Source organism: Myiozetetes cayanensis, unplaced genomic scaffold (assembly GCF_022539395.1).
Source record: "Myiozetetes cayanensis isolate MyiCay16 unplaced genomic scaffold, myiCay2020 scf3, whole genome shotgun sequence".
In the NCBI taxonomy this organism is placed as follows: Eukaryota; Metazoa; Chordata; class Aves; order Passeriformes; family Tyrannidae; genus Myiozetetes; species Myiozetetes cayanensis.
Window position 1 is genome coordinate 62,048,867 of NW_026087521.1, and position 27,007 is coordinate 62,075,873.

Sequence of the window (27,007 nt, forward strand, 5' to 3'; positions counted from 1 at the left end):
AGTCCAGTACTGTTTGCCCAGTGCGTAATTCCACTGGCTAAAGTGCAGTTGTATCTGGCATGACTTTGACCCACTGTCATTGCAAGCATGTTGCTCCCACAACTGTACTGAAGGAAATGTGGGATCAGACCCAGATGAACTTTTATATCCTAAAAAGAAGAAGAAACGTGTATCAGAAAAGAATAAGAAAGCATTTGTGAGGCGCTATTGTGACCCTGCAGATAGCTTTGGTTAGCAGAGCACAGAGGGCAATGATCTTCAGTAATGTAGGTGAGAGGCAGTGAAGCTGCCATTTCCAAGAGTCATTTTCATTATGTAACTTTCTGTGCAGCTGAAGTAACAAAAGGAAGATCATTTAGTGTGATTCTGCTTCTACCTTTGCCCCATGTTGCGTCAATGTCAACAAAACTATGATGCCAACATTTGACTTTTTCCTACTGGGATAAAACCAGAATTTAAAGTAGACTTCCCTCCTGACTCTCTTCACTTGATGCTTCCTTTTTTTTGTTGTGAGTGAAAAATCAAGGAAGCAGTATGGCTTTATCCCTGAATGTTTTGTCTTTCTTCCTGTTTCCAAGAGGAAATACTTAGGAGAAAAAAATTAGTCTTCTCAACAAAGTGAAATTTAAAACTTTGGGGTTTAAATTACGATTTAAAATGCTTCAGCTGCAGCACTGATTCTTGAAATATGTATGTGGGTTAATATTTGGAGAGGAGTGAAATCTTGTTCTGAACTCTTTTGTCTAATTAAAAAAAAAAAAGGCACAGGAAGGCTAAACAATGTTGTCAGGGTGACTGCCCTTGTCAGTGCCAGTGACACAGTCTCTCACACCATTCTTTGCCCTCTAGACCAGAATTTTAACCTTGGAGTGTATCAGACAAGGCATTTACAGGTTTTCAACTATTTTCCTTCTCTGGGAATTCACCATAATCATGTTAATCATTTTAATAAATACAGTTTTCTTGTTCCCCTGAATGCATGGATGGTTCACTCCATGTAAGTTAATCAACAGGTCTGGTTTTTATTAGTAATATAATTTAATAACCCAGCTTTTATCAAATAGCAGCTTTTAGGTTCATTGTTCTGTAGATTTCACAACTTCCCAGCTTTTCTTTCTCTCCTTCTGGCTGAGAGGAATCTCTGATCATGAAACAAAAAGCAAGCAACCCTTTGAAAACCTTCTTTCCCTTCCTTCTCTGCTGAGGGTGGGTAAATCCCATCTAACCAGACAAGATGTAGAAGCAGTTTAGTTCAAGCCTGAATTTTCTGTTCAAGCACAGTATGGAGAAAACAATGTTTCCTTTGTTTGAACAGAGAGCAAAAGAAGATGCTGGTAATTCAGGAAGCCTCGGGACAAAAGCTGTGGCCAATGTTAGAAGCTATAATTCAGCAGTAATTTGTTCCAGTATAGCATCAGAAGGCCTGATATCATTTGGTGGAGGAGGAAAAGCATTTCTAAGAATTAGAGGAGAGTAACTCTTGTGCTTCAGTAAGGTGAGCTAAATTCAGGCATGTGGCTGGCTCCAGCAGCCAGCTTCTTGAGTGAGTGCTGGTGAATAGTGACAGCTCTGAGATAATTAACTGACCTTAAGGGGGTCACTGTAATGAGCACCAAATCTCTGTGCCACTTTTGCACGGAAGAAGGGATGCCAGTGTGTTGAGACCAGACTCCAAAATTGTGCTGATTTCTGCCCAGAGGCTCAGTTTTATTTCTTGCTGCCTTGCAGGCATCAAAAGTTACAGGATTTAGATAAGCTTCTAGGCTGCTGTAGTTCACAGCTGGGGAAAAAAAAATCTCTGCCTATAAGATCCTCTCTGACTGAAAAAAAAAGTTTTGTGGTGATCTAAACGGGCTCTTGATCTCTTGCAGCTGAGGCTCTGGCTTGTGTTGTTCAACTTTCAGGTTTTTCCATCTTCATCCTTCCCCAGTTCTTGTACTCTGGAGCACAAACAATATTACACTGAGAATTGCTGGAGCAGTGATGTGTGACCAGCCACAGCACATAGAGGCTGACATTAATGTGGAGAGGGCATTAAGTTTATCTACTATAAAAGCTATTTCTCTAGCAAAGACTGTCTGATGAGATAACACCTCTGTTTTGCCTACTGGAAGTGAGACTTAGGTTGATGTAGAAATCCTCTTGTAATACTAATATGGTACATAGAAATATCGTTGAAAGTAAGGCTTTAGGGGGAATCTGTTGTTTATATAGCTGGGGAAGGCTAACTTTGTGCAAATAAATTAATCTCTGTCTTCCCTTTTGGCAAGTACTTCTTGAAGCTGTCAAGATTAATCCACTGACGTTGTGATTACACTTCTCAAGAGAGGACACTAGTCTGTGAGAAGATTGCCTTTACCATACCTTCTGATGAATTGTTTTATTTCCCATGGTTAGAGAGGCATAGAAAGCATTCAGTACCAGGATCTCCACAGAAAATTTTTGGAAGAAATGCCACAACCCCCTAAGCTAAGTATTCACAGAGCAAGATCATTTTTTATTTTATTTTTTAAGGAGATGGCTATAGTGTTCTCTTAAATCTTTATAAGGAGAGTTGTAAAGTGGTTTTAAAAACTATGGAGTATTGAAAAGTTCCTGCTGAAGCCAGTGAGAATGATCTGTGATCAATATTTGAGAATTAGTTCTCATTGCAGATGTAGCCTCCAGAGTGTCTTGGCTGAGAAGAAAGGATTGGTGAGCAGGAATGACAGCAGCTGAAACCCTGAGCGTTTTTTGATGCGGTACAAAGAACTGCCAGGAGAGAGGCTGTGGTGTTCAGGAACAGTAGCTGAGGGACATAAAGCATGTGTTCAGAGTTAGAAACAACTGCTGGGGATGAGAACTAGTTGTATTACAGTAAGACCGGCCAAGATCAAAGCCACAGTGTGTCTGGCACTGTATATACAGAAATTAAAAGTATGTCTATGTACTTCCTGTTTACAGAAAACCAAAGCTAGTAAATATGGAGTTCAGCTGCCTAAAGATATTAATCTAATGCCAATATAGACATTTCATGGTATCCAAGACCTTCATTGTGAACTGACAAATGAAGTATAGCAGCTGAGGCTTGTACTCTTGCAGTGTGACAGTTGGAAGGGAAATATCCCAGGTGGAATGTCAAAAACGCCATCCAGTGCCTCAGAAGAGGCAACTGAGTGTGGTTAGTCCAAATGCACGTAGGAAAAGTTTTGTACAAATAGAACCTTCAATACAGATCCCATAAGCTGAATGTCTTAAAAGTGCTCTTGGCAGGTAGAGGAATGTGATGGAACAGACTGTAACAGAAATTGTTCTGTTACAAACATTTTTTTCCCCTTTGGTCTAAGTGTGTATTCATCATGACCTATCTCTCTCTTTGTCTTTCCTTATGTATTTTAAATTATAACTTGAAGATTCATGTGCAGGAAGGTAAATACGAGGGCCCAGACCTTGCATTCCTCAGCCCAGGCTGAGTTCTGTTAGGAAAGGACTCAAAGCAGAAGTCTCTAAGAGGCCAGAAAAGGCTAAGGGAGTCAGAAGGTGCATTAGCAGAGCTCTCCCTGGGAAACACTCACATCCTCCACCTTGCCTGCCCCTGGCTGCAAGGTAGCTTGACTATCTTAATTCATAAGCAAGCACATAAGAAGGCAAAGGTAACAGTATTTTGTTTTAAATGCAGGGACCCTGCTGCTGTGAAGGCAGCACAGCGGAGCAGCGCAGTGAGCTGGAGCTGGCAGGAGGCTGGAGGTTCTGTGATGTTCCTGTGGCAAATGTCCCTGGAGACAGGGAGTGTGGGCAACATTACACTGCTGATAGTATATAGGTAACCAAACTGGTTGGTAGCGCTGGTGCAGCTGAGGAGAAAGGACAGCATGTGGATGGCATCCAGCGTTTTGGGAAGCCTGGGCAGTTTGCAGGAGGGACCCTGGTGCAGGCACGGCTCTGAGGGAGCAGCAGTCACACCCTCACTCTGCTCCTGCTCACTTCTACTTATTGGATGAGAAACTTCTCATCCACTCGGATAGTCTGCTAATAGGATAAAAACTCCGGTTGTATTCGCTCCTGGGAAGAAAAGCAGGTCTCTGCATCCCAGTTATCTCATAAACAACAGCCTGGAGAGGTGGCGGGGGAAGGAAAACGTTTCCAACTGGGGAACTGAACTGAAAATAGCTGCGGCACTGAGTCTGCCTGCTGGTTACAGCAGCTCTTCAGTTAGCAGGATTGTAGAGATAAGTCAGCAGATTAGAGAACTGGCCTTTCAGCCCTTGAGGACTAAATTCAAATTCAGCTTTAGGGCCCACTGGTGTTCACAGGACTTGTCACACCCTCATTTCCGCTTACGAAGTTCACAAACCACAGCAGGATGCATCTCCTTTCTCACTTGAGGAAGGGCTGCAGTCAGACAAGTCCCTCTAAGTGCAAACTATAAAGGTCCTGTAGTGGACCCGAGGACAGGTAACACAGGGGTACCTTCAGATCAGGGTGAGGATTTTACCAACTACGTTAAAATCCGTAGGCTGAAGTAGCAGAAGGGTTAAGCATCAGAACAAGGATGCTGTGGCAGAGCTGTGTGGATCTTCACAGATGTGCAGATCAAAACATAAGTGTATTATGTAGCTGTTTGAAGAACCACGAGCAGAATAACACGGCTATGCCAGGTCACGAATGACTTGTTTTAACACAGCTGTGTGAGGGAAGCTTGCATAACACCTGCCCACACTAAGCTTAGCTCAAGCTGTTGTTATCAGTCCCTCACTCTCCTGCATGCTAGAAGTATTTGCAAACTAGGAATCTATTCTTTCAAGGCCACTATAAAATGCCTGAGTCTTTGGCTCGAGGTGATTGACCCATTCTCAGTGCCCTACTCAAGAGGTATAAAAGCTTTAATTACAGGTTTGACAAGCTGATTTTAAGGGCAAGACTCTTTAGCTTCAATTCTTTGCTTTTCTGCTGGCTGCACAGTAGCACACAGCCTGCCCAGCTAGCATGTCTCATGCTTCTGACTCATATGATATTGTGATAATAGTGTCTAGTATCAGACTAGTCATTATGTTAGCAAAAGTGTCTGGAAGAACACCACATGCAGGAGCAGCACACAAAATCCCAAGCATTTTATTTACTAGGCACAGAAGAAATGTAGCAGACTAGGGTTTCAAAACAGAGTTTTATGCACATTTTGGAAGAGGAGAGGTGAGTCGCATTTCAGATCATGAAGTTGAATAGAATCTGTTCAGTGTGATCCACAAGCACAACTACGGGGGTCCAGTGCTTTCACAGAGTCCATTCATCAGTGAACTGAGTTGCTTGATTGTTTGCCATCAAGGAAGGCATCATCCAGAAGCCTTCACACACCTCACATGAATACTGCTGTTAGAAAACGTCTGCACCTGCTGAGAATTCACCTTGGTCAGGCACTGCCTGTGCAATGGGACTGTTCCTACGGACAGGGCCCCACTGCTGTCTTTTCTTCATAATATTAATGCTTAAATATTTTAAGCACTACTTCTAAATTAAGTCTTCCCAGATGCAGGAAGCATACACTACTCTTCCAGCTTGCAGAGTGGTATTTCTGATGAAAATTCTCAGTGACTTGTTCTTTCCTACAGTCCCTTCACCTATGGCTGAGCCTGTACCCTGCCTATCCTTTGGAATAATACAGCCCAGTTTCTCCCTCTTTTTTTGGGTTTTTTTTTTTTTTTTTTGGTTTTTTTTTTTTTTGTGCTACCAACAAGGGCCAGCCTTGAGGAGCATTGTTTCCTTCTTCTATACCACATATAGTCCTCAGAGATATGTACCTTCTCATTGGCACAATTCCTGCCAAAGTTCCCTGGTTGCAGGATTGTACAAGCTCCTTCTGGGAAAAATGTCCATTGTGAGCCACCAGGACATGACTCCCCACCCACTGCACCATCCAAACAGCTCCTACTGTCCTGACCTATCCTCTTACGTTCTCTAGCTCGCAAATTGTAGGCCACTCACAGAGTTTTCAGGCATCACCCACCTTGAAATGGCTTTGGGCAGGCAGGAATGTCATAAAACAGCCAGGGCTGCACCTCAGTCTCTTTGAAGCTTAGCAGTCTAGGTGTAAAGCAGAGACCTAGACTCCCTGGAGAGTTTCTGATGACCTAAGCAGATCAAGTTGGGAAGGAGCTTCTGCAATTTTTTTTTTCTTCTCCTGGGCTCTGCAGGGAAGGTGGATTCACAGGGCTGTGAACTGAAAGAACAAAGATGCTGTTGCTGAAGTAGAGATTCTCATCAAAGCTGCTGCCTCATCACCCAGGTGTAAATTTGTCTGGGTGGGCAGATACAGAAGTTCCCCCATGCACAGGAATTGCAGAGAGCACAGGGGCTGCTTCAAAACCACATTTGTCTTTAAAACCTATGTCCTGGCTATTTTCATTAATAACAATGCCAGTGGGAAATATTAATAACCTCATGATTGTCAGAGACCAAAAAAAATCAACCAAAGTAGGGTGATTTTTTCTTTTAGTTGTTGATTTTGCTGTCTTGAGGGTGCTTTGTTTGTGGTTAGTTATTTTGTTCAGGATCAATGTTTGTATCACTTCCCAGCACATTATCTGCAGTGTTTGCAGCTCTCATACCCCCATTTCTGAGGCTCCTGCCAGACCAGCCTGCAGTAATGGAATCCTTCTGGTTTTTAAGTGAGTCGCTCCTGCTTTTTGTGCCCATATATCATTTTGTGGGGTAGTTTCAGGCACATTTGATGGCACTGCTGCTTGTCCTGAGTTCCTCTGATAAAAATCATAAAGAATGAGGGTGAAAACTTGTAGAACCATTAAGACTGTGCTGTTGTGATTTGTTTGCTATCACAAAGCACTGTTGGAAGAGTCAGAGATCCTCAGTTGTTTTGCCTTTCTTTCATTAAGTTCGTCCATCCTTGAATTGCTTCAGAATTCCGTGAGGAACCATAGGGTTTGCTAAAAAATATTATGCTGACACCAGAAATTTACACTATAAACCACGTCCCAGCAAGTAAATGCCTTGCACTTTGGCACCTCAGTTGTTGCTCCTCGCAAGGCAAACAATGCAAGTCATTTATCACCCATGAAAACCAGTTTAGGATGTCGTAGGAGGCTCCAGATTCAGGAGAGAGACATCTTTCAAGACCTGTTCTGGTAGCACCTCTGTTGCTCTGCGACCCAGCCCATCTGTCCTTCTTCAGCCACAGGGATTATGAGAGTTGCTTCCATTGCACTTGCAGGAGATACTCTGTGGTGAATGAACTCCTGTCACAGACTAAGATGTTTGCTCAGCAGTACAAGCAGCTACCCAGGGAGGCTGCTCCTCTTGCCCTTTTCAGCAGAGTTAAACTCCCTTCTGTGAAGTCTTCTTTTGGGTGAGTCCCACATCCTGTGCTCACGAGATATTTTGAGATACCACAGGTTATGTTTGTCCTTCAGGCAGGGAAATGCAAGGAGGATTTTAAGTCCTTCCTTTCGAATACAGAACAGAACACGTGTGAGGCTGGCAAAGGCTGTCTCTTGGCAGGGCCAGGAACCTGACTGTGCCCATTACGTGGTCCTCTGTGCAATGTGCATTCCACTCTCTGGCTGAAAGGAACAAATATTTGTGGAACACAGCATATTACTGTCAATATCGCTATAAAAAGAAGGGAAATGGCAGCTGTTCAAAGTAGCTGACGAGTTTGTTACACTAAAATAAGTCCCAGGAAGATTAATTAGTAGCAAGGTATATGCATTCATAGGTGTGCAGTAGTCTGCATGTGGTAATGACAGATCTATTAATCACAGGGCCTGCACAATTAATACATTTTACTCTCTCTCCTATTCCTCTTTGTGTATGGTATAAATCTACATAGCCCACATCCCCTCAACATCATATGACATCTATGGATATATGTTGACACTTTGGACGAAGAGAAGGACAAGTAAACCCAAGTCTTTTTATATAAAAGACATACTTTGCAATTTCTGTTGTAAAGTATATAATTTATCTATGAACGAAGTTTGAAGATGGGATACTCCCTCTCAGTGTTGGCAATGTTCCTACTTTGTACTTCTCCATTCAGCAAGGCCATGCTGCACTGCATCAGTCCCTTGTGGTGCAAGTCCAGTGCCCAGCCTGGTTTTAGTGTGATAGCAGGTCTGGTTACTACATGAGTAGTAAGCTGCAGTGCCTCTGCTGCTCGTTCACTGGTGAAAAGATCTTTTTTACCAAAAGCCTTTTCCTGTTTGACTGAAGTGGATACAGCTGGCAATCACTTCATGGCTCTTTATTACTGTCCTGGGTTCTCTGGCTGACCTTGAGTGAAAGTGTGAATCACGCTCACACATCTCTTACAATCACAGTCATTTGTATGTAATCAAAGATTAGGTTATGCAAAGTGTATATATCACATGCATTTAATGTAATATTATAGATATATTGTATATAGTGTATAATACTGTCTGTTGTGAGTATCGGCCTCTGAGCCCTTGGCAAGTATTTTCCAACTATTTTCACAATTTTTCTGGATTTTTTTTTTTTTTATTGTGCTAGGTTTATTGATGCATTCCATCTAACTTTGGGAGATATGTAATTTCCAAGATCCTACATATAGTTCAAGTTTCCTTTCCTCTTCTCCTGTAAAAGCTTTTCTTTCAGAGAACTCCTTTTCAAAGAAGAAAACACAAAAGAATACCCCAGTCATACCTAGTAAATTTTCCTGACAAAATCAGGACATCTAGAGAAAACTAATCTCTTACCTCTGCAGTTTCCCTTTTGCATGCTGCTTGCATTAAGAGCATACTCACTGATTGTTCCCAAGGCACTGTATGCATGTAGCAGAATGAAAGCTGTATCTTATTTAAATTAACAAGATGAATGAGTCCAGCATTTCCAAAACAGGCAGTGACAAGAGGAAAGCTAGGCAATATTCATGTATTAATTAAAATGAGATCTCTCCACCAAAAAAAAAAAATATGAGTCAATTGGTATTCTGACAGCTGCCCATAGACTCATTCATGAAATGATGGGCATGAAAAGCACCACGGGAAGCAGGGTTTCTACCAGAGACAAAGTCATTCACTCTATGCACATTCTGTTAAAGGAAGCAGCCTGGATATTGCAATTTATTCTTGTTGTGCTTGATGGGAAAAGAAATCTTAAATCCCAGCTGGAGAATTTACAGGACTACTTTGCACTTTAGATTTGCTTTATAGTTCTGCAGAGTCCCGCTTGGGAGACATTAACATCAGTAATAACTATAGTACTTAGCACTTATTGTGATGTGTTTCATCTGCAGATCTCGGAGAGATTTGCAAGGTGAGTGCAGAATTACAATCCCCCTGTTAGAGAAACTGAACAGATATGTAGAAAGGCTTGGTCATGTGGCCAAGGTGACACAATAAGGTGAAATGGTGGTGAAGTGACTTCAGGTCCTTCTGATCTCAAATGCCAGTGTGGGCAAAAGGAGTTATTTGCACTCATATTATGCAAAGTAATTCAATACCAGTAGAAATTAGATGTGAAGTCACGCAAGGTGAAGAGCCTCTGATATATCCAGTTCTAAAATTAATGCCCTGCAAAGACGTGTAGTAAGACGTCCCATTGCAAGCTGTGAAAAGTTTATGTTTTGTCTGTGTTTCTGGAACTGGGCACCCTTTGCCCAGGCGTGATCTTCTCTGGCTCATAAATTATTAAAGCGAGGTAAAGCAGTAAGTGCGGCGGCATTATATAATCCACGGAAATAAATCTGAATATTAGAATTACTTCCACTGCCAAGATGACAAACATTTCATAAATGCAAGATGCAACAGTGGTAATGATGTTTCTGAACCGGGAAGCAAATATTATTCTCCCAGTGTGCAAGAGAAAAATTGTCTCAGGACTGCACAGAGGGTTGTTTGGTTGGGCCAGCTTTCTGTTTCAGCGGTTGGCTGTCTTTTGGCAACCGGCCATCTAATAATTCATTGCATGCCCATGGGGCATTTCATTGGAGGAGGGACATATGTTAGTGCAAGGGTAGAGCTGGTATCAATGCTTGATGCCAGTGACATGGAACAGAGGCTCTCAAGGGCTCTTGCACATCTGTCTGCCTAGTCAGTCACAGATTGCAGGCTCTGCCCTTGTTTCTGTCTGTCTGTTGGGTTTCAGAGCTAGAAGCAACATAACATGAAGCATTTTTCAGATTTATTTCTAGGGAAGCTGCTACATAGCTTTTGTTGTTGCTTTAACTGCTGCAGGAATGCTGTGTAAGTAATGTGAGACTGGAGGTTAGGTAGTCCAGGAGAAAAAGTCTACCTTCAGTCATGAGCCACACTGTGGCAAGATGTAAGAAGTGCAAAGGCTTCAGAAGGCACTGTAGAGAGAATATTAAGCCTACTGGTCCTTATGGTTTGCACTGTTCAAACCATGCAATACTTGTATGCCTTTAAGAAGCTGTTTCAATTCCATTGAAAAAAATTGCTATGCTATGCTACCTAGAGAATATGTAGCTAATGGGAGATTTCACCAGCCAGAGTGGGTTATGGATGTGATGATAAATCTAAAAAAAAAAAAAAAAGAGATTTCCTGGTAAGCAAAGCTACCATGATTTGCCTGAGGAACAGGTACACTAGCTGCTCAGAGAAGTTATGGATACACCATCACTGGAAGTGTTCAAGGTCAGGTTGGGTGGGGCTTTGAACAACCTGATCTAGTGACATTTGTTCCTTCCCATGGCATGAGGAGTGGACTAAATGATTATTGGAGGTTCCTTCCAACCCAAACCATTCATGATTCTGTGAAAAATATGTAATACAATCTATGGGACCTGTCCCTATGTTGTTAGTGGTTCACTGTGCTGGTTTGGTTGAAGTGAGCTGCCCACTCTGTGCCCATTGCCCTGTTAGCTGGACTGCTGCTCCTGGTGCAGTCAGGCAGAGGCAGGCTGTCTGATGGAAATGCCTTCTCACCCCTTCAGCAACCTGCTGTCACTTAGGATGGATAGATGTGGGGACAGAGTTCTCTACTGTCAGCAAGTCCCCTGTATAAAATATTGGTACTTAGTAGATTGACCAAATACCTTAGGGGATTAGGGGGGCAGTTGAATGCCTTGTCCATGCTGCATTTTGGATACTGAAGCACCTTCAGTGCAAATTATACAGTAGATGGAAGATTAATTGGTTTGCTTGAAGGCTGGGAAGTGGGGAGGTGTGGTCCCTCTACAGCTGGCAGAGCCAAGACCCCTGGGGATCTCTGATTTTGTTACAAGCAGTGGATATTTTGAAGTTGACGGGGAACTACGCCTGTGAGACTGCATAGGTCATTGAACACACATGCCATAGGATGCAAGGAACCTGGATTTCCATTGCTAAGTCACTTTGTGTCCACCTGGGAGGAAATCTGCCTTGGTCTCTTTTTTGCCTTTGTCTCAGCTCCCAAAATTACAGGGAGGAAGTGGCCATTGAGATGGCATAGTCTGTATACCATGGTCTAAATACAACTCTGGTTTGGATTTGAGCCCACCATTTGGAAACAACATCTCTTCTTGATTAAAACATTCCTGTGGTGGATTTACCACCAGCATTCTTGGTACATGGTTCCAGTAATTAATTACCCGTACTGCAAAAAATTTCTGTCTTGTTTCTAGACTGGAGCCAGGGTGTATGCACAAAGTCTGGATTCTCTGAGAACTGAGTCAGATAAGAAAGCCATCTGGGCAGTATTTGGTCTACTTCCTCTCATATTCAGCCCCAGTTTATACACAACTCTTCTCCAGCATCTTCCGTTTTCAGGTTTAGTTAACTGGCCTGAATGAACCTCACAGCACCTGCACACCTGATTATCCCCTGCTGTTGAAGGTGTTTTGAGGTGCCAGGTGAAACAAGTGATTGTGCTGCTGAGAGCATTCTGCATTGAGGAAGGTAGTCCTAATCTCCTGTCTGTTCTGACCTTTATCTTCCTCTAATACTTCATACCCTCTTAATACTTCTTATTGTCCTTAACATTTTCCAACAGTCCAGTGTATTGAATGCTTGTGAGCTGGTGCCTGCACACAGATCCATGGGATCTCTTCAGCCCATGTACCACTGCACCTGCATCTCTCACTGTAATTGAGAGATTTTTTTGAGTCTGACTTTCCATAGCAGTAACATCAAGGAAGTGTGAACTACAATCTAAGATGTCTCTCTGTGTGCACCTTTGATCTGTGTGGGCTGAGGCCCTCTGTGCATCAACATTAAGTAGTGCCATGAAAAGCCAAGCAACAGGATGACATCAGGGGGCAAATGCCATATGTAAACTCAAATGGAACTCATGAGTTGTAGTCCAGGGGTATCCTGGTTTTGGTAAGGCAGTGTGTATCTGAGTGCTCAATGAATGTTGCTGTCTCTGGAGATGAGGAGAAACGTGCTCACCCCTCCAACTTGCCTTTAGCAGTGCTGACAGTTTTGGAAGAGTCTCTAGATATTGGAGCAGTTTAGGAAGGAAGCCAATGAGCCTCATTCAAATATAAGTTATTTCAGACTATGACCCAAAGGGTCAGAGGATAACCTGGGGACACTGCCATTGCCTTAGTCTCACCAATTTCAATAGGTCAGACAGTCAAACAAAGAGAGTTTGCCATTGACATCACTGAAAAAATAATCTGACCCATAACCTTATATTCATCAACTTCATTTTCTAAGAAGCCAGACATAAAAAAGAGAATAGATCGAGTAAGAGTTATCCTCTGAGGATCTGTTAGTGATATTTCATACCTCTGTATACCTTTGTTTTACATTTTGTACTTTTAATTCACATGATGAAGTTTTCAGACAGAAGTGGATATCATGTGTAAGCTGAGTTCCTTGTCTTTTTCTTTTGCCTGTCACTGGCTGCATGTTCTCTATTGATGTCTTGTTCCTGGTACTTGACACTGACCATCTTGTCTGTGAAAGGAAGCACTCCAGCTGGTTTGCCTGATGAGAAGAAAGGAAAGTTTGCTTGGTTTAGTCACTCTACAGAAACCCATGGTAATGTTGCACTGCACTCTGTGTCCACCCTGTGTATATCTGTGTGTATGTGTGTCTGTATAGCTCAGTGCAGACTGGCATGTAATACAGCTTTGTCTTCTTCTGCATGTGTGTGCCTTGTTTTTTCTGTTGTTTATGCAATGTCCTCTTCATGCACTCAAGATAACAAGCTGCTCTGCAAATCAGTCTCTTGCTAATGTCTTCAAAATTGTTTTCCATTTGCAAATAAGCTCAAATATGTCTTGAAAGCGCTTTACCTCATCTTCAAAAATGACTTGCAAAATATCAGTGTTTGGGTTTTTTTTTTCCTGCAGGGCTTAGTCTGGACAAAAATTTTAATTATGAATGTTGTTTTTCTTCTTATAGCTTACTTGACTGTTTCATGTACATCAGAATATTAATTCAGTTTATCCTTAATTTATCTTTCCAAATAAACAAGATTATTAAAACATCTGTCTTCATAAAGGAACAGGCACCATTAGAGTACAATATTTCATAATTCTATCAAGTGTGCTAGAGGGTCAATTGTTTCATATTGTCCTAAGAACACAACATAAGAACTTTAGATTTCCCAGACTTGTGTTTTAGGTATGTGAATTTCTGTGATGGGATGAAGGAAAGATAGTTCATTTTGAGGGATATTTCTCCCATAATGCTTTCAAAGCGAGAACCCAAGAATACTTTTGGAAGAACCTGCTGATATCTTTCTAGCCCCTGAAGGATGACCTACCTGGTCCCATGGCCCTCTGAGCACCTGCCCGATTGAAAGACAGAACCCATTTCTTTTACGTTGCCTACTTTTGTACCGACAGCCCACAGGCAGATGTATTCTTAGTATTGAGTTACATATTCTCACAGGCTATTAGAAGTGTCTCCACCAGGTAGTACTGCATGCTCTCAAGTCTCATCTGATGTATATACCCAATTGCTAATACAGGTCATGTTCTGAAGTTCTACCAGGTTTCTGGGAGATCTGTTTAACACCACCATCACTCGGTCTCAAGTATAATTTTTTCAGTTGTTTTGTGTATTTGAAAAGAGGGGAGGAGGGAAGAGAACACATATTAAATCCTATCCATTTTCCTAACTTATGTTGAATTATTATATATTAAGGAGTTAGTAGAGCTCATATAGGAGCCATGAACATCTGGTGAAATGAAAACGGTGTGGGTTTTCTTTTCTTCTTCTTTTTTTTTCTTTTTTTTTTTTTTTTAATGATCTGTAGAAACAAATCAAACGTTGAGATTTGATAACAGATAGAAAATGTGACAGGTTCTTGAATCCAGATGAGATAGGTTCCCACCTAAGGTTGCTTTCAGTTGATGTTTGTTCCATGATACCTCTGTAAAAGCCTAGGAAATTCTGTCCAGTTCTTCGATGGCGACTGCCAATGTAAAATCTCCACCAATGTCTATATTCATTGGCTCCTTTGTTGGTAATATCTGAGTGGGTCAGACAGTCTGAATTTCTCTTTTATACCTATAGATCCAGTTTCTAATTGTAAGGTTGAAACACATGTATGTGACAGATACACAGTATACACAATACATCAGTATTTGTGGTATTTGCTATCAGGCTAACAGAAGCTGTTTATCTGCACACATGCCAATCCTGGTACCTTTTATTTGTATTCAGTCATTGCACAAAAGATTAGGAAGGGCAGTGAGGTGGTTGGGCTGCTGCAGGTAAAGAGGCTCCTTTTTAAAGTGTTCTGTTGAATCAAACAGAAGCTTCTTCTTGGGTTCATCTGCTTTTCAATCGTTCTCAATCATAAAATTTCCAGGAACTGACTCTGAAACAAAGAGAGCAGCTGCTTCTTCCCTTTCCTTTAGCATCTGAGCAACCTGTGTACATTCCTGAAGTCTGCCTGCCCAGCCTGGTCTGTACAGGGAGGCACAAGACTTGCTCAGCAAATTGCTTAATCCTCAAGAGCTGCAGCTGAGGGTCTTTTCATTAAGCCAGTTCCTTCGCTCATGTGGCTCACTAAGAGATGTGCCAGGTTCTAATGGCCAACCCTCTCTTTTTCTTCCCTTTGACTCTTACAGTGAGCATGCCCACCAGTGAGACCGAGTCCGTGAACACAGACAACGTCCCTGGAGCGGACATGGAAGGCGAGAACTGCGGCGCGAGGCTGGCGTGAGTACACACACAGACATCTGCATCAGGGCTGGGGCTGGGCTCAGGGGATAAAGCCAGGGCAAATGTCAGCCTCTTTAAGAGGAAGAAACCCCCACTGTGGGTGAAAGGAGAGGCTGCAGAAGGTCTATTGATCAGGTTCTTATCTTAATTGCAGTGTAAACTCTCTCTGGACATTAGTGAGGAGACGCTGAGTTTACATGGATTTAAATAAAGCACAGAATGCCCAGGATAAGCAGATCTGGTTTTGCATAATAGCTAAAAGAGAAACTGATGGATAACAGTGTTCTTATTTTAAAATTCCTCTTAGGTGGTAGATAGTCAAAACCAGTGTGTGTAGACCAAAGAGTGGAAATGACTGGTCCATTTCCATTTTCTAACAATCCTTGTATGCTTTGCGTTGTCTTGTAATAGAAATACATTGATGAGAACTCCCATCTGACAGACTGCATTACACCCTTCAGATGCTGCACAGAACACTGTAGTGACAAAGAAATATATCAGTTAGGAGGGATTAATGCCTCCTCCTTGAAATTGCACTACTGTAGTTAAAGAAGGTGCTCAAGAATGAGTGAGATGGAGGTTATGAAATACCATATTAAGTGGTGTATTTTTTAACATCACAGAGAGGAAGAGTAGTTAAGAGGAGTCCTTTATTCCCTTTTGTATGACTGAACAAGAATGGACTTTATGCTTTGAGGGCAATATGTTAGTCCCTCCAAATTTCCTAGAAAAAGGAGTTAAGCATACCTCTGCTATAGCTTGGACCATGCTGGAGTACTTTGAGGCTCTGTCCTGTCCTTGGGCCTACCTTGAGCTCTTTGGTGATGCTCAAATGCTCATCATAAGTGAATAAGAAATGCTCTATTGTGTCATACCTGTTGACCAGTTGACCCAGTGTTCAGGTTCTGACAGGAGGGCAAGCACTTGAGCCTGGGTATTTCCTGCTTTCCAGTCTCCTTTTGCTGCTCCCAAACTCATGCTTATTGAATTAGAGATATTAGCAGGCACACTGCTTTTTGCCTCTATGGACCTGTCCATGGATTTACCTAAGGCTCACTGCCTTCACAATCTTCTGTGGCAACACATTTCAGATTTTCACCACCTGCTGTGTAGACAAGAACTTTCTTCTATCTGTTTTAAGATGATCTATTACTGCTTTCAGTCAATGTCCTCTCCCTGTAATATTGTGATATTTGGTGATCAACTGTTCCACATTCAGCTTATCTGTCACTTCCATAACCTTGTAAACCTTGATTGTATCTCCCACACATACCCTTGGCCCTCTCCTCTACAAACTGAAGAGGAGATCTTATCGACATTAAAAGATGTGATACATGGAATGTGTTGTAAATTCAATCTGCTTTCCTTGAAGAGTCAGCCAGAAACTTACAAACCCCAGGAGAAATTATTTGTGATAGCTTTCCTTCACCTGTCTGCTGTTGTGAACCTGCTGAGTCTTTTAGTTTAGATTATGAACACTTTTCTGAAGGAGCCTGCCTAGATCTACTCACAGCACTAAGGCAGTTTTAGCTCTTTCTTTGGCAACCCAGCAAGTTTCTTGTGCTCTTGGTGCATTACAGGAAGAATCAGGTGGATGTGTGATCACTTCTTCCAGCTGGATTCAGTTTGAAGAACCATCTCTATTCTGCAGCTGTGGTTCACAGAATCACGGAATGGATCAGGCTGGAAGGGACCACAGTGGGTCATCTGGTCCAGCCTCCTGCTCAAGCAGGGCCATCCTGGAACACATGGCACAGGATTGTGTCCAGACAGCTCCTGAATATCTTGAAGATCTTGAAAAATGATTGTTAGCAGCCTCGCTATGTCCATCATGGGTGCATTCCATCAGGGCCCATGGACTTTTTGGATGTCAGGTTTGCCTAGCTGTTCTCTGACCCAATCCTTCTTGGCCAAGGAAAATTCTTCCTTCCAACATTTCTTTACCTTGGTCTCCTGGGTCAGAGATTCCTGAGGGCTGACTTTGTCAGTAAAAACCAGTGAAAAGAAGGCTGTCAGTAATTCTGCCTTCTTTGTACCATCAGACCCCCTCTCCATTTAGTAAGAGGCCCACATTATCCTTAGTTTTCCTTCTGTTATTGATGTATTTGAAGAAGCCTTTCTTCTTGTCCTTGACATTCTTTGCCAGATTTAATTTTAGGTGGTCCTTGGCCTTCCTGGTCTCATTTCTGCTTACTCTGACAACCTCTCTATATTCATTCCAAGTGGCCTGACCCTGCTTCCATCTCCTGTTTGTTTCCTGCTTCAGTAATGACAAGAGTTCCTTGTTCATTCACAGAGGTCTCATGCCCCCTTTGCCTGATTTCTTGCTCATCAGGATGCATTGTTCTTGAGCCTGGAGGAAATCATCCTTGAATATCAACCCACTCTTCTAACACCTCCCTCCCTGGAGGAACTCTTACCACGGGATTCTTCTTAGAAGATCCCTAAAGAGGCCAAAATCAGCTCTCCTGAACTCCATGGTTACACTTTTGCTTGCTGCCCTGCTTCCTCCTTGCCCAAAACTGAACTCAGCAAGCTCTTGGTCACTGCAGCCAAGGCTGCCCCCAACCTTCACAGTTCCAACAAGGCCTTCCCTGTTTGGTAGTGTTAGGTCAGGCAGCACACCATTCCTTGTGGGATCCTCCACTACCTGTGTCAGACAAGTTGTCATCAGTGCTTTCCAGGAACCTCCTGGACTGTTTGTGCTTTGCTGCGTTGCTTTTCCAGCATCTGTCAAGGTAGTCAAAGTCCTTCGTGGTGAGGGGACTCAGTGCCAGAAACAATGGCAACAGTTTTTATAAGGTTTCATATATTTTTAATATTACAGCTTACATTCATTTGTTCTTGCATTCAATGTTCTTAATCCCAGCAGACTCTAAAGCACTTTATGAGCTTTAAATGCAGAGATTGTTTTCACAGCGTTAGAGTTCAGCCACCTTCAGGGTAAAATGTGACAGGTGTTTAAAAAAACCAGGCACAAGTGTATGAGGAGATGTTTGGGGGATAGCTTGTTCTGCACTGAAACTGCATGGCGAATTTTGGCAAGCAGAACATAATTATCCTAGCTGGAATGTGGCCAGGAGAGCCAAAGTTAAACCCAACTCTAAATGTAATCATGACTTAGAATGGAGTTTACTTAAAATAGCCCAGCGTGCTCACAGGAGAATGGCAGTCCTCAGATTTGGCATTAGGAGCAGGGATGGCTAAGTCCAACAGGTTTTAGGGAAGAAGGCACAGGAAAATTACAGGAAAACTGAGCTTAATTTCTTCTTCTTGTGTTGCAAATGTCAAAGCAGGACCTTAAGTTTCACCAGACCAGGACAAGTAATATTCAGAGAGATAAACAGTTTCCTTGTCACTCTTCACTTCGTTTGAAAATGGATGATGTATAGTAGGAGAGTTGAAGTCTGTTATTGAGAAGGATTTTTTTACTCCTTACCCAAGGACAGTTGGGATCCTCAAGGCCTCGCTCAGATTGCTTTTCATCTCTAGGAGATGGATAGGCTCCTTCATGCATGAAAATGAAGGGCTGTATCATTGTATATGAAATTCCAGGGTGAGATACAAATTTTGCCAATACTTCCTGCTTTTGTAAAATGTTTGTTTCAAGCTTTGTGAAGCTGCAAATTCCTTAGTTCTGGGTAAATTCAGATCTGCCTTTGATGCTGAGGTTTGGCATCCTTTCTGGTTTCTTTTGTTACTGCGTCTCACACTTAGGCAGAGAGAAACCAGCTTTCCTGGCTTTTTCCTGGTATTAAGTACTCTTCTCACTGACCTCTCTTTTAAACACCTCATAGGCCAATATTCCTGCTGTAATATATAGAATTTAAGCAAGAATTTATCTGAATGAGTGTTTTCTTTATTGGAACCTGACTAAGAATCAGAATTTGGCCCAGTGTTCAAGAATAGTGAAAATTCGTGTGGGAAGTCAGTTCAACTTTTCAAAAAAGTTCCTCACCAAGTACTAGAGATGTTGAATAAGCATTAATAATTATACCCATGCCATCCTGATTTACTCTAGTTGAAGATTAGGCCAGCACTTTTGAGCAGTCATCAGCCCTCTGTTTTTACAGTTGAAATGTAACCAAGTTTTTTGTTTGATTGTTGAGTTTCATGTATTGCACGTGAGTCTTGGTTTTTACCAGCTTTCTAAAATCACCCAGTGGCCATAAGTCCCGATTGCTTTGCTAATAAAACACATTTTCCCAGAGGGCAGAGGCTGCACTGGGCAAACTGCAGCCAGACACGACTGAAACAAGGTGGGGATTTCAAGTCAAAGGCAATATATTTATTTATTTAGTGACATCAAGCTGCCTAGGGCGTTTGACCACCCCAGCACCACCACCACAGTTACAGGTTGAGCTTGCCATCCAAGTGCACTCACGATAAAAGGAAAAACAAATGCTCAGGAGACTGAAGGAAAAACTTTTTCATTGAAGATAACTTAGAATTACTGGCTGTTCTTTCTGTTCTTTTAAAAATCTGTAGAGCTTTGAAAAACTGTGCCTGTGAATGACAGAAAGATCTGCTTGAGAAGCCAGGCTCAAACGTGCCTTTTGGAAAAGGAGATCTTCCCTGACAGCCTTTCTCAGCTCCACAGAGACATATGCTATGTGAGATCAGGAGAGTACCTCTCAAACACAAGCTATCTCCTGCTGATGAATTGTCTCAAAGAAGCTTTTATTTCTCTAGTATCCATACTATAGAAATTGCCTCCATCAGCTGTGCTGTCTGGAGCAGTGCCAGTATTCAAACCAGCAGAAGGAGTTTCAGGAGGAATCTAACATCTAATCTCTCTTTGCTTGTTGTGTAAATCCAATTTTTCAGAACTTAAACAAAACAAACAAACAACAAAAAAACAACTTCATTCATATTCATTCCTGGTGTAATTCTGCTGGCAACAGCAGTGCTGTGACACAGAGCAGTTCCCTTCCTAAGGGTATAGTATAAACTTCATCAGGCGTTGGAATCTGAAAATGGTTTTGTAGGGTTCCACAGGACACTAAAAAGCATCCCACAACTTTCACAGTATATTATCCCTGTCATGGTATTGCCTTGTATTGCTCTGACATTTGCCCTGAGGTAGGAACACAACAGCTTTTATCCTCAAGGACAACACTTGGAAGTGGAACTTATTCCTGACGTGTCACAGCTTTAATAACCTGTTGCCTCGGGGTACAAAGAAACACGTTTCCTCTGCAGCAGGCATCAGTGGGATAAACCCAGAGCTAGGAGCACTGGGTTTCTGTTTACAGGATATCCTTCTAGCCAGGGCTTCCCAATAGCCAGTAATTTCCCTGAGCCTCTGTGGTTACTGCTGTGCAGGACTTTTAGATTCCTGAGGACAGGCTATTGCTCATAATCAGGAGTAATCTGTTCTGTGCAGGGTGTCAGCACATATAATCTTCCAATACAAGCAGGATGTTAATTTTCTAATACAGCCATACAGATCTGGAGTGCCACAATAGAGCTTGCTTTTATACATATGTATTAGATTAAAAAAAAAGACCTTTGTGAAAACTAATGTTCCATAGAGCTTCAATAGAAAAGTGAAGCACTTGAGCTCAAAGGGAAAGAGGGCTTAAAATTATCTGCTTTCACTGAAACAATAAGCCACTTGGCACTTTCACCTTGGCCAGGATTTCCATACATTTGGGGGACAGTTCAATTGCTTTTCCACCAAATGTAGTTCAAACAATGTAAAAGGATAAACCAAAATGAGCAACCTACACTGGCTTTCCAACTGAAAACAGTGTGTCCTGAAAATATTTTGAGCAATGGAAGCTTTCCCTGGCAGCTGAATGGTCAGGGATTTTTCCCTTTGTGCATTTCTGGCTGGGAAAATAATTCCTGTGCAGTTCTTGCCATCGTCTGCATAGGGGCCAGTGGTAAAGGCAGAAGAATCTGTTTGCTTGCAGGTTTACTGTAGTTGCTGCTTGTTTTCTCTCAATGAGAAGATAGACTCCTTGTGATGTGATGGGGACTTTGGTCCCATCACATCCGGAGCAGTGGTAAGAAAAGTCTGCCAAAAACTCTGGAACCACTACTGGCTTCAGCGGGAATACACACAGGATCAGCCCTTATGTGTCAGTCTCAGCTACTGCTCTCCAATTCATTATGAGCAAGGTGCTTTTAATATTCACAGTGAGCTCTAGGTCTGTATCTAAAGGACAGTAGCATGCCCTTGTGGAAGAGGAGTTATCTTCCTCCTTCGGACTCTGTGTCAGGACTTGCCTGTGACTTGCCCCAGGGAGAGCAACATTATTTAAGGAACACTGAAGTGCTAGCCTATTTTCCCAGCCTGTAAGAAAGCCTGTTGAATAGCAAACCAGCTCAGTTTTAAGCTAGACAGATCCAATTTTCTTAAGGATGTTCTGTAGATTCTTACTTCTGCTGGCCAGTGACCACCTCTTCAAACCAGCAGGCCAACAACTGCCTCTTTAAACCATCAGGGCTCCCATCAGGTCAGCATTCTTCATCCAGTGCTTCTGCAAGGAGGGCCAGAGTGTTTAAAAAAAAAAAAAAAAGACATCTCTGTGAGTTCTCTGCTGAAGTCTAGTGATTGCCTCAGCAGCAGGAGCTCAGCCCACATCAGAATGCAAGTTCTTCAGGGTCGGTCATCTGTTCTGTTTTGCTGGAAGCTTTTAATCAATGGTCAGAAATGAGAAATGGTCATTGCAAGTTCCTGTACAGCTCCCCAGTGTTAATTGTACAGGGGCAGGATGGAGGCCCATTGCTTTTTTTGTGAATTGCAGAAACTCAGCTGAGGGCAGAACTCAACCCTAACATTTTATTAGGCTGCAGACTGCATGCATGCACCTTACATTCCTGATTATGTTGTATCACTGTATGCTTTTACCCCAGTAATATATGAAAAAAGGACCTTAGGGTGGACATCTTCTCTTCAGAGATGCCAGCATCCTGTCTAGAAGCGAAGAAATGTCATCAGCAGGAATAGAGAGAGGGAAACATTGTGCTGGTTGACCAGTAACTGCATGAATGCACCATATTGCACCAAAACAAAACCAGTGTCACACCAGGACTGTGTTCTTACAGTTCTAAAATCTGTAAGATTTGCACAGTGAAGCTCTTTGAATGTTCCCCAAAGTTGAGTATAGCCCAGAGGCACAGTAAAGTCCATTTCTGTGTTACTGCTTTTCTGTGAGCTTTTGCTAGTGAATCCTCATGAAGGTAGTTGCCTTTAAGTGGAATGATATGATGTAAAAGTAGCTGTGACCAGCATGTCAGATAATTTTATGGTCATGTTTAGTAACGCCCACACCCAGAAAAAAAGGTGTAACGTGGCCCTTTTGTCATGCTTGGTGACCTACGAGATTTTTCAAGAATTGTTTGTTGTGTGTACAATTACACAGTCCTCAATCCCTGTTATACCAAAGTGTCACATCCTTCACAAGTGCCTGCTCTGGTGTCCACACAGTAGAGATCTGATCTCTGTGTTTGTCTTTCTAAAAGACAATCTGAGTTATGTGACTCCACACTCAGTAGTGATTTGAAGTGATTTTCATATAGGCTACTATACCATGATTTTAAACAATAGTTTCTCAAGACATTCCATAGCTTGGCACAATGGAGACACTCTCTTTCTCCCAATGACATAAAGCTCACAGAATACCAGGAATGCAAGAGATCCGTGTTTAAACTCAGCAGAAAATCTGGTCCACCCTAAACTCCTGCCAAGTGCCAGTTTGGAGTGTCACAAAGAAGCTGTGGCAAGGCCCCATATTGAGGCTATTTGACAGCCCCTAGTGATGACATAAAAGCTTTTTTTTATAGGACATTGGTATCCATGGTTCTGATAAACAATCTTGATCATAACAGTCATTTGAAAGACGTGTTTCAGATTCGTGCATAATGTTTTCGGGATCAGTTATTATACAGTTTGTTTCCAAAATTCCACTTCTCTCTCGGATTCTACCTCTAAATATAAATCTAATCCTCCTTCCTTGTCCTATTCTATATATACAGCACACCCACATGTGATAAAGCCTTCTGCCATAGCAGCAAAGAAAGGTGGAGGGGGGGGAACGAAGGCTGTAGCTAACCTGTGGGAGCACTGAATGCACTTGGCTGCTGCTCATAATGCTCCAAAGATATAATTATCACATGCATGATGAGTACTACACCTGCTGCATCTCTTTTGCTTAAGTAAATGATTCCTTAAAACACCACAGAGCTGCCTCACTTGGAAACTATTAACCAGAGAGGTCACCAGAGGACTTCACACTCCCTTGTCCTTCCCCTTCCACCAGGCAGGTTTACTAATGCATCTCTCTCTTTCTCTCTCTCTCTTCCCACCCACTCCAAACTTTTCCTATCAAAATCCTCACCACCTCCTTTCTGGTGCCCACCTTTCTCCTTCATTGTGATTTTTTTTCATCTTTTCATTTCCCCTATCTTTGTCTGAGCCTTCTTTCCTGTTGCCTGTAAATCTGATCCATTACAGTTTGTAGGTAGTGCTCATCAAGCCAGAGTTCTCAGTGAGAAGTGGGATAGCTTTAAGGATGTGCTTTGTAGGTGCTTCACTTGGCATCTGTCATAAAGCTTGCTTTGTCTGTGCAGCATAATTTAGCATTCTGTTCCACCAGTGCGTTATTTCTTCTCTATCAAGAGCCCTGTGTGTGTCTGTAACCACACTGCTGCCTAGTATGTGGCCTAGACAGGCTGCCTGTGACACAGCAGGAATGATGTATTCGGTGCAAAGGCTTCTTGTTTGTTGTTTGTGTCTTGGACCATCTGCTGGTGAAATTTTCCTGTCACTGAAACCTCTTCCACATAAGGAACCTGACCCATCGCTGATTACTTGTCAGTAACTGATGTCCTCAAGCAGGGACTGACCATTTTTAAGTCAGCTGCAGGAAGTTAGATGCTTCGAGAATCACATTGTCCCATTGTCTACTAACAGTGAATCCAATTTTAAGGCACTACAGTAAGACCTTTGCTGACTGTTGTCAACAATGAATCACTTTCCCATCATAGATGGAACCTTAAGAAATGCTTCAACGCAGCAGAAATGTCTTGTTCGTAGTCGCTCCCCATATTCTCATTTCTTCTGATATGGGTAGTGGATCTTGCAGCTTCCTAAATCACCTCTGACTCATGTCTTTGTATTCACTCACATTTATTTCTTTCTGTGCATCATTGTGGACGTACCAAAAGACAACCAAAGAGTTCAAAGGCCTTGCAGGACATGTGTCAAGCAGAGCAAGGTTGTGGTTAGAGTATTGGGGTCTATTTCTAGCTTTGCCTGTGACTTCTCATAAAAGGTTAATGAGATTATTTAGATGAATAAACCTAAATGCATGAAATTATATATTTGAACAGATGGAAACGTGGCCAAATTTTCAGGAGTGCTTAATTCTGAAAATTTAATTGTTAGCAACAGAATCTTTTTTACAGACCTGTTTGAATGCAAAGCAATTTACATGGATAACAAAGACAAATAAGAGTTGATATCTAAGTCTGAAAATATCCATCAAGCACTGTTTTTCCTTCAACTGCTGAAAAAAAAAAAGGCATTATTTTCTCTGTTATTATGGTTTCATAATGTGCTTATATATCCTGAAGTGATAGGTGATGTGTGAAAGCTGTCTGTATCAAGTCATACATATTTTAATATATTAAAAAAATAGTGACTAAAAAAAGAAGGAAAAAAAAAAAGGGTGATACTTGAGAAATAATTTGTTAGCAGCAGTAGAGTGCCCCTAGCATTAGGCCAGCCTTTTATTCAAGAGAAAAGCTAGTTCACTGATATCTATAGATGGTAGAATCCCATCATGGCACAACTCTTGCTTCGTGACTCCTACCACAAAAATCAAAATTTCTGGATCAGGGAATTCTCCATATCCAGTGCCTACACTGACTTACAGCAGACTCAAGAGGAAAACAGCATAGATTAAAAAATTAATTCAGCTTAACTTTGTTTCTTTCCGTTGCTATTTTCACAAAAGCCTGGGAGGTATGAGACAGCTTCAGAGACTTTAATGGCAATTCTTGTCTTTCAGGCACCGGATCTCCAAATCAAAATTTAGGTAAGTAAAAGTGATTTTTGCTTTTCCTCCTTTCTGCTGGATTTGTTCCTTACTTTGTGAAGTGGTTTACTCCAGCATCTCTAGAGTGCAGTATTGATTCTAGGAGATACTGCCAAACATGTTAGATTTAGTCAAAAATCAAGATTGTTTTTCTTAGTTTTATACTGAAATAAGGCACAGGGACTACTGACATTATTCCTCTCAGAAGTGCCTATCTGATTGCTACCTACATATCTCGAACCATAAAACATAATATCAGAAGTAAAGTTCAACCACATAATTATTCTGCATCCATCAACTTCAACCCTGTCAGCTCAAGGCTCTCTTTCTTACACTTTGTTGCACTACTCTGCTTTGCTTGATTGTAAATATTTCAACTGATGAGGTTTGCATTTTATTTGTGAAGTTCTCCCTTTCACCCTGGGACATGGGGAGTTTTTCTGGTTGTGTTTGTTTTTCTGTTGACTTTACAGCTTTTGAAAAATCGAAGCAGTCCCAAGGGGTTTGCATTGGAAAGGCTGACTGAACTCATGGAACTTGGTTGCTAAAGTCCATTTCTACCTTTTTGGTTGGAGGTTAGCTGCCTCCATAAATTCAAAGTCAGTTTTATAAAAAGCTAAAATAAACTTAAAAAACCCCTAAAACAAAATTAATTTTTAATATAACTGTAATGAGTAACTGTGTCCTTCAGCTACCTAAATAACAAACAGTAATAAAAATTTAGGGATGCACATATGTGGACATCCTGCCTTTATGCATCCCTGTGTAAAGAGTGTAGGTGTGAGCACAGGAAACCACCGTACATCTTCATGCATGCACATCTGTGCACAAGTACGCACCAAAGTGTGTGGGATTCCTAAGGGTTTAATGACATCATTGATGTCTAAGTGTTGTGCCTATTTTGGAAGGTGGGAAGATCTTTTCTATTCCCAAGTCTACTGCAAAACACACAACCCTTTCTGAATGTTTGTGATAGCTAGTCTGGGTGCCTTTATAAATTGCACAGGTAAAACACTCCAAATTTGATTACCTGTTAAAATGCTGTTGCAACATTCTCATTGACATAGTGTTCATGGTGCCTGGCTTTAGTTCATTAGAGATGCTGAATCCTGACCTCAAGCAGGGCCATAGTTTATTGCTGAAAATAATACACAAGAGAAGAACAGACAAGAAAAGTTCTTTCTCTCTGTAATGTTGTGTATGTGTATGTCCCTTCAGAGACACACTCACACATATGTATATATTATCTATATAAAACTATTAGATTTATTATACAGTGGCAAGTGTTGCCTGGAAACTGGTTGCTATGCAAGTTAAATTCTGAGGAGTAGGAGGTGTGTAATTAGCTTTAAATATCTTCTGTGGTTAGTAATTACCCTCAGAAATCAGTGACACAAGGGGATGTGTTCATGGAAGGCAAACCTTAAAAAGTCTGTTGATTAGCAAATGGTACCCTTAATTCCAGGCATCAAGGTGAGATGCTGAGGTCCCCTAAGTTTTGGGGTTTTGTTGTGAATTAGGCCTTGTTCTGGGTTTACTCCTGAATATTGCTGAATGTTGGAAATGCTACATGGATTTTATTTGACCTCACCTCTCCAAAGACTTAATCCAAAGATTCATGTGGCATAGTGGGTATCTTTTCATTGATTATCCTGAGGCTGGGCAAGCTCCCATCGCAGGCTACAAGCATCAAATACAAGGAGAATAATTATTTTTGTGGGAACTACTCAGTTCACCACAAAAACCCCTCCGGATATCTGCAGTGGTTGTCTTAATCAGATTAAGGTATTGCTTGAAGATGTTGCAGATTGGTTTAGGACTAATTTTATTCCTGTAGATAAAGGAAGGATGATCGCAACTGTCGACTCAGATGAGAATGAGAGA

The 27,007-nt window shown here is 41.8% G+C and overlaps 1 protein-coding gene across 14 annotated transcripts in view; it reads left to right on the forward strand.

Annotated features, from left to right (window-relative positions):
- Window positions 1-27,007, forward strand: part of CACNA1C (calcium voltage-gated channel subunit alpha1 C) — a 433,595-nt gene that overhangs the window by 294,599 nt on the left and 111,989 nt on the right. For 9 of the 14 annotated variants that reach the window (XM_050325533.1, XM_050325524.1, XM_050325534.1 and 6 more), the window contains exons 10-12: window positions 12,861-12,935; window positions 14,981-15,071; window positions 25,097-25,123. In XM_050325533.1, coding sequence (XP_050181490.1) covers window positions 12,861-12,935; window positions 14,981-15,071; window positions 25,097-25,123 — 193 coding nt within the window. The remainder of the gene's footprint in view (window positions 1-12,860; window positions 12,936-14,980; window positions 15,072-25,096; window positions 25,124-27,007) is intronic. The other 5 variants (XM_050325527.1, XM_050325538.1, XM_050325537.1 and 2 more) reach the window with 1 other exon arrangement.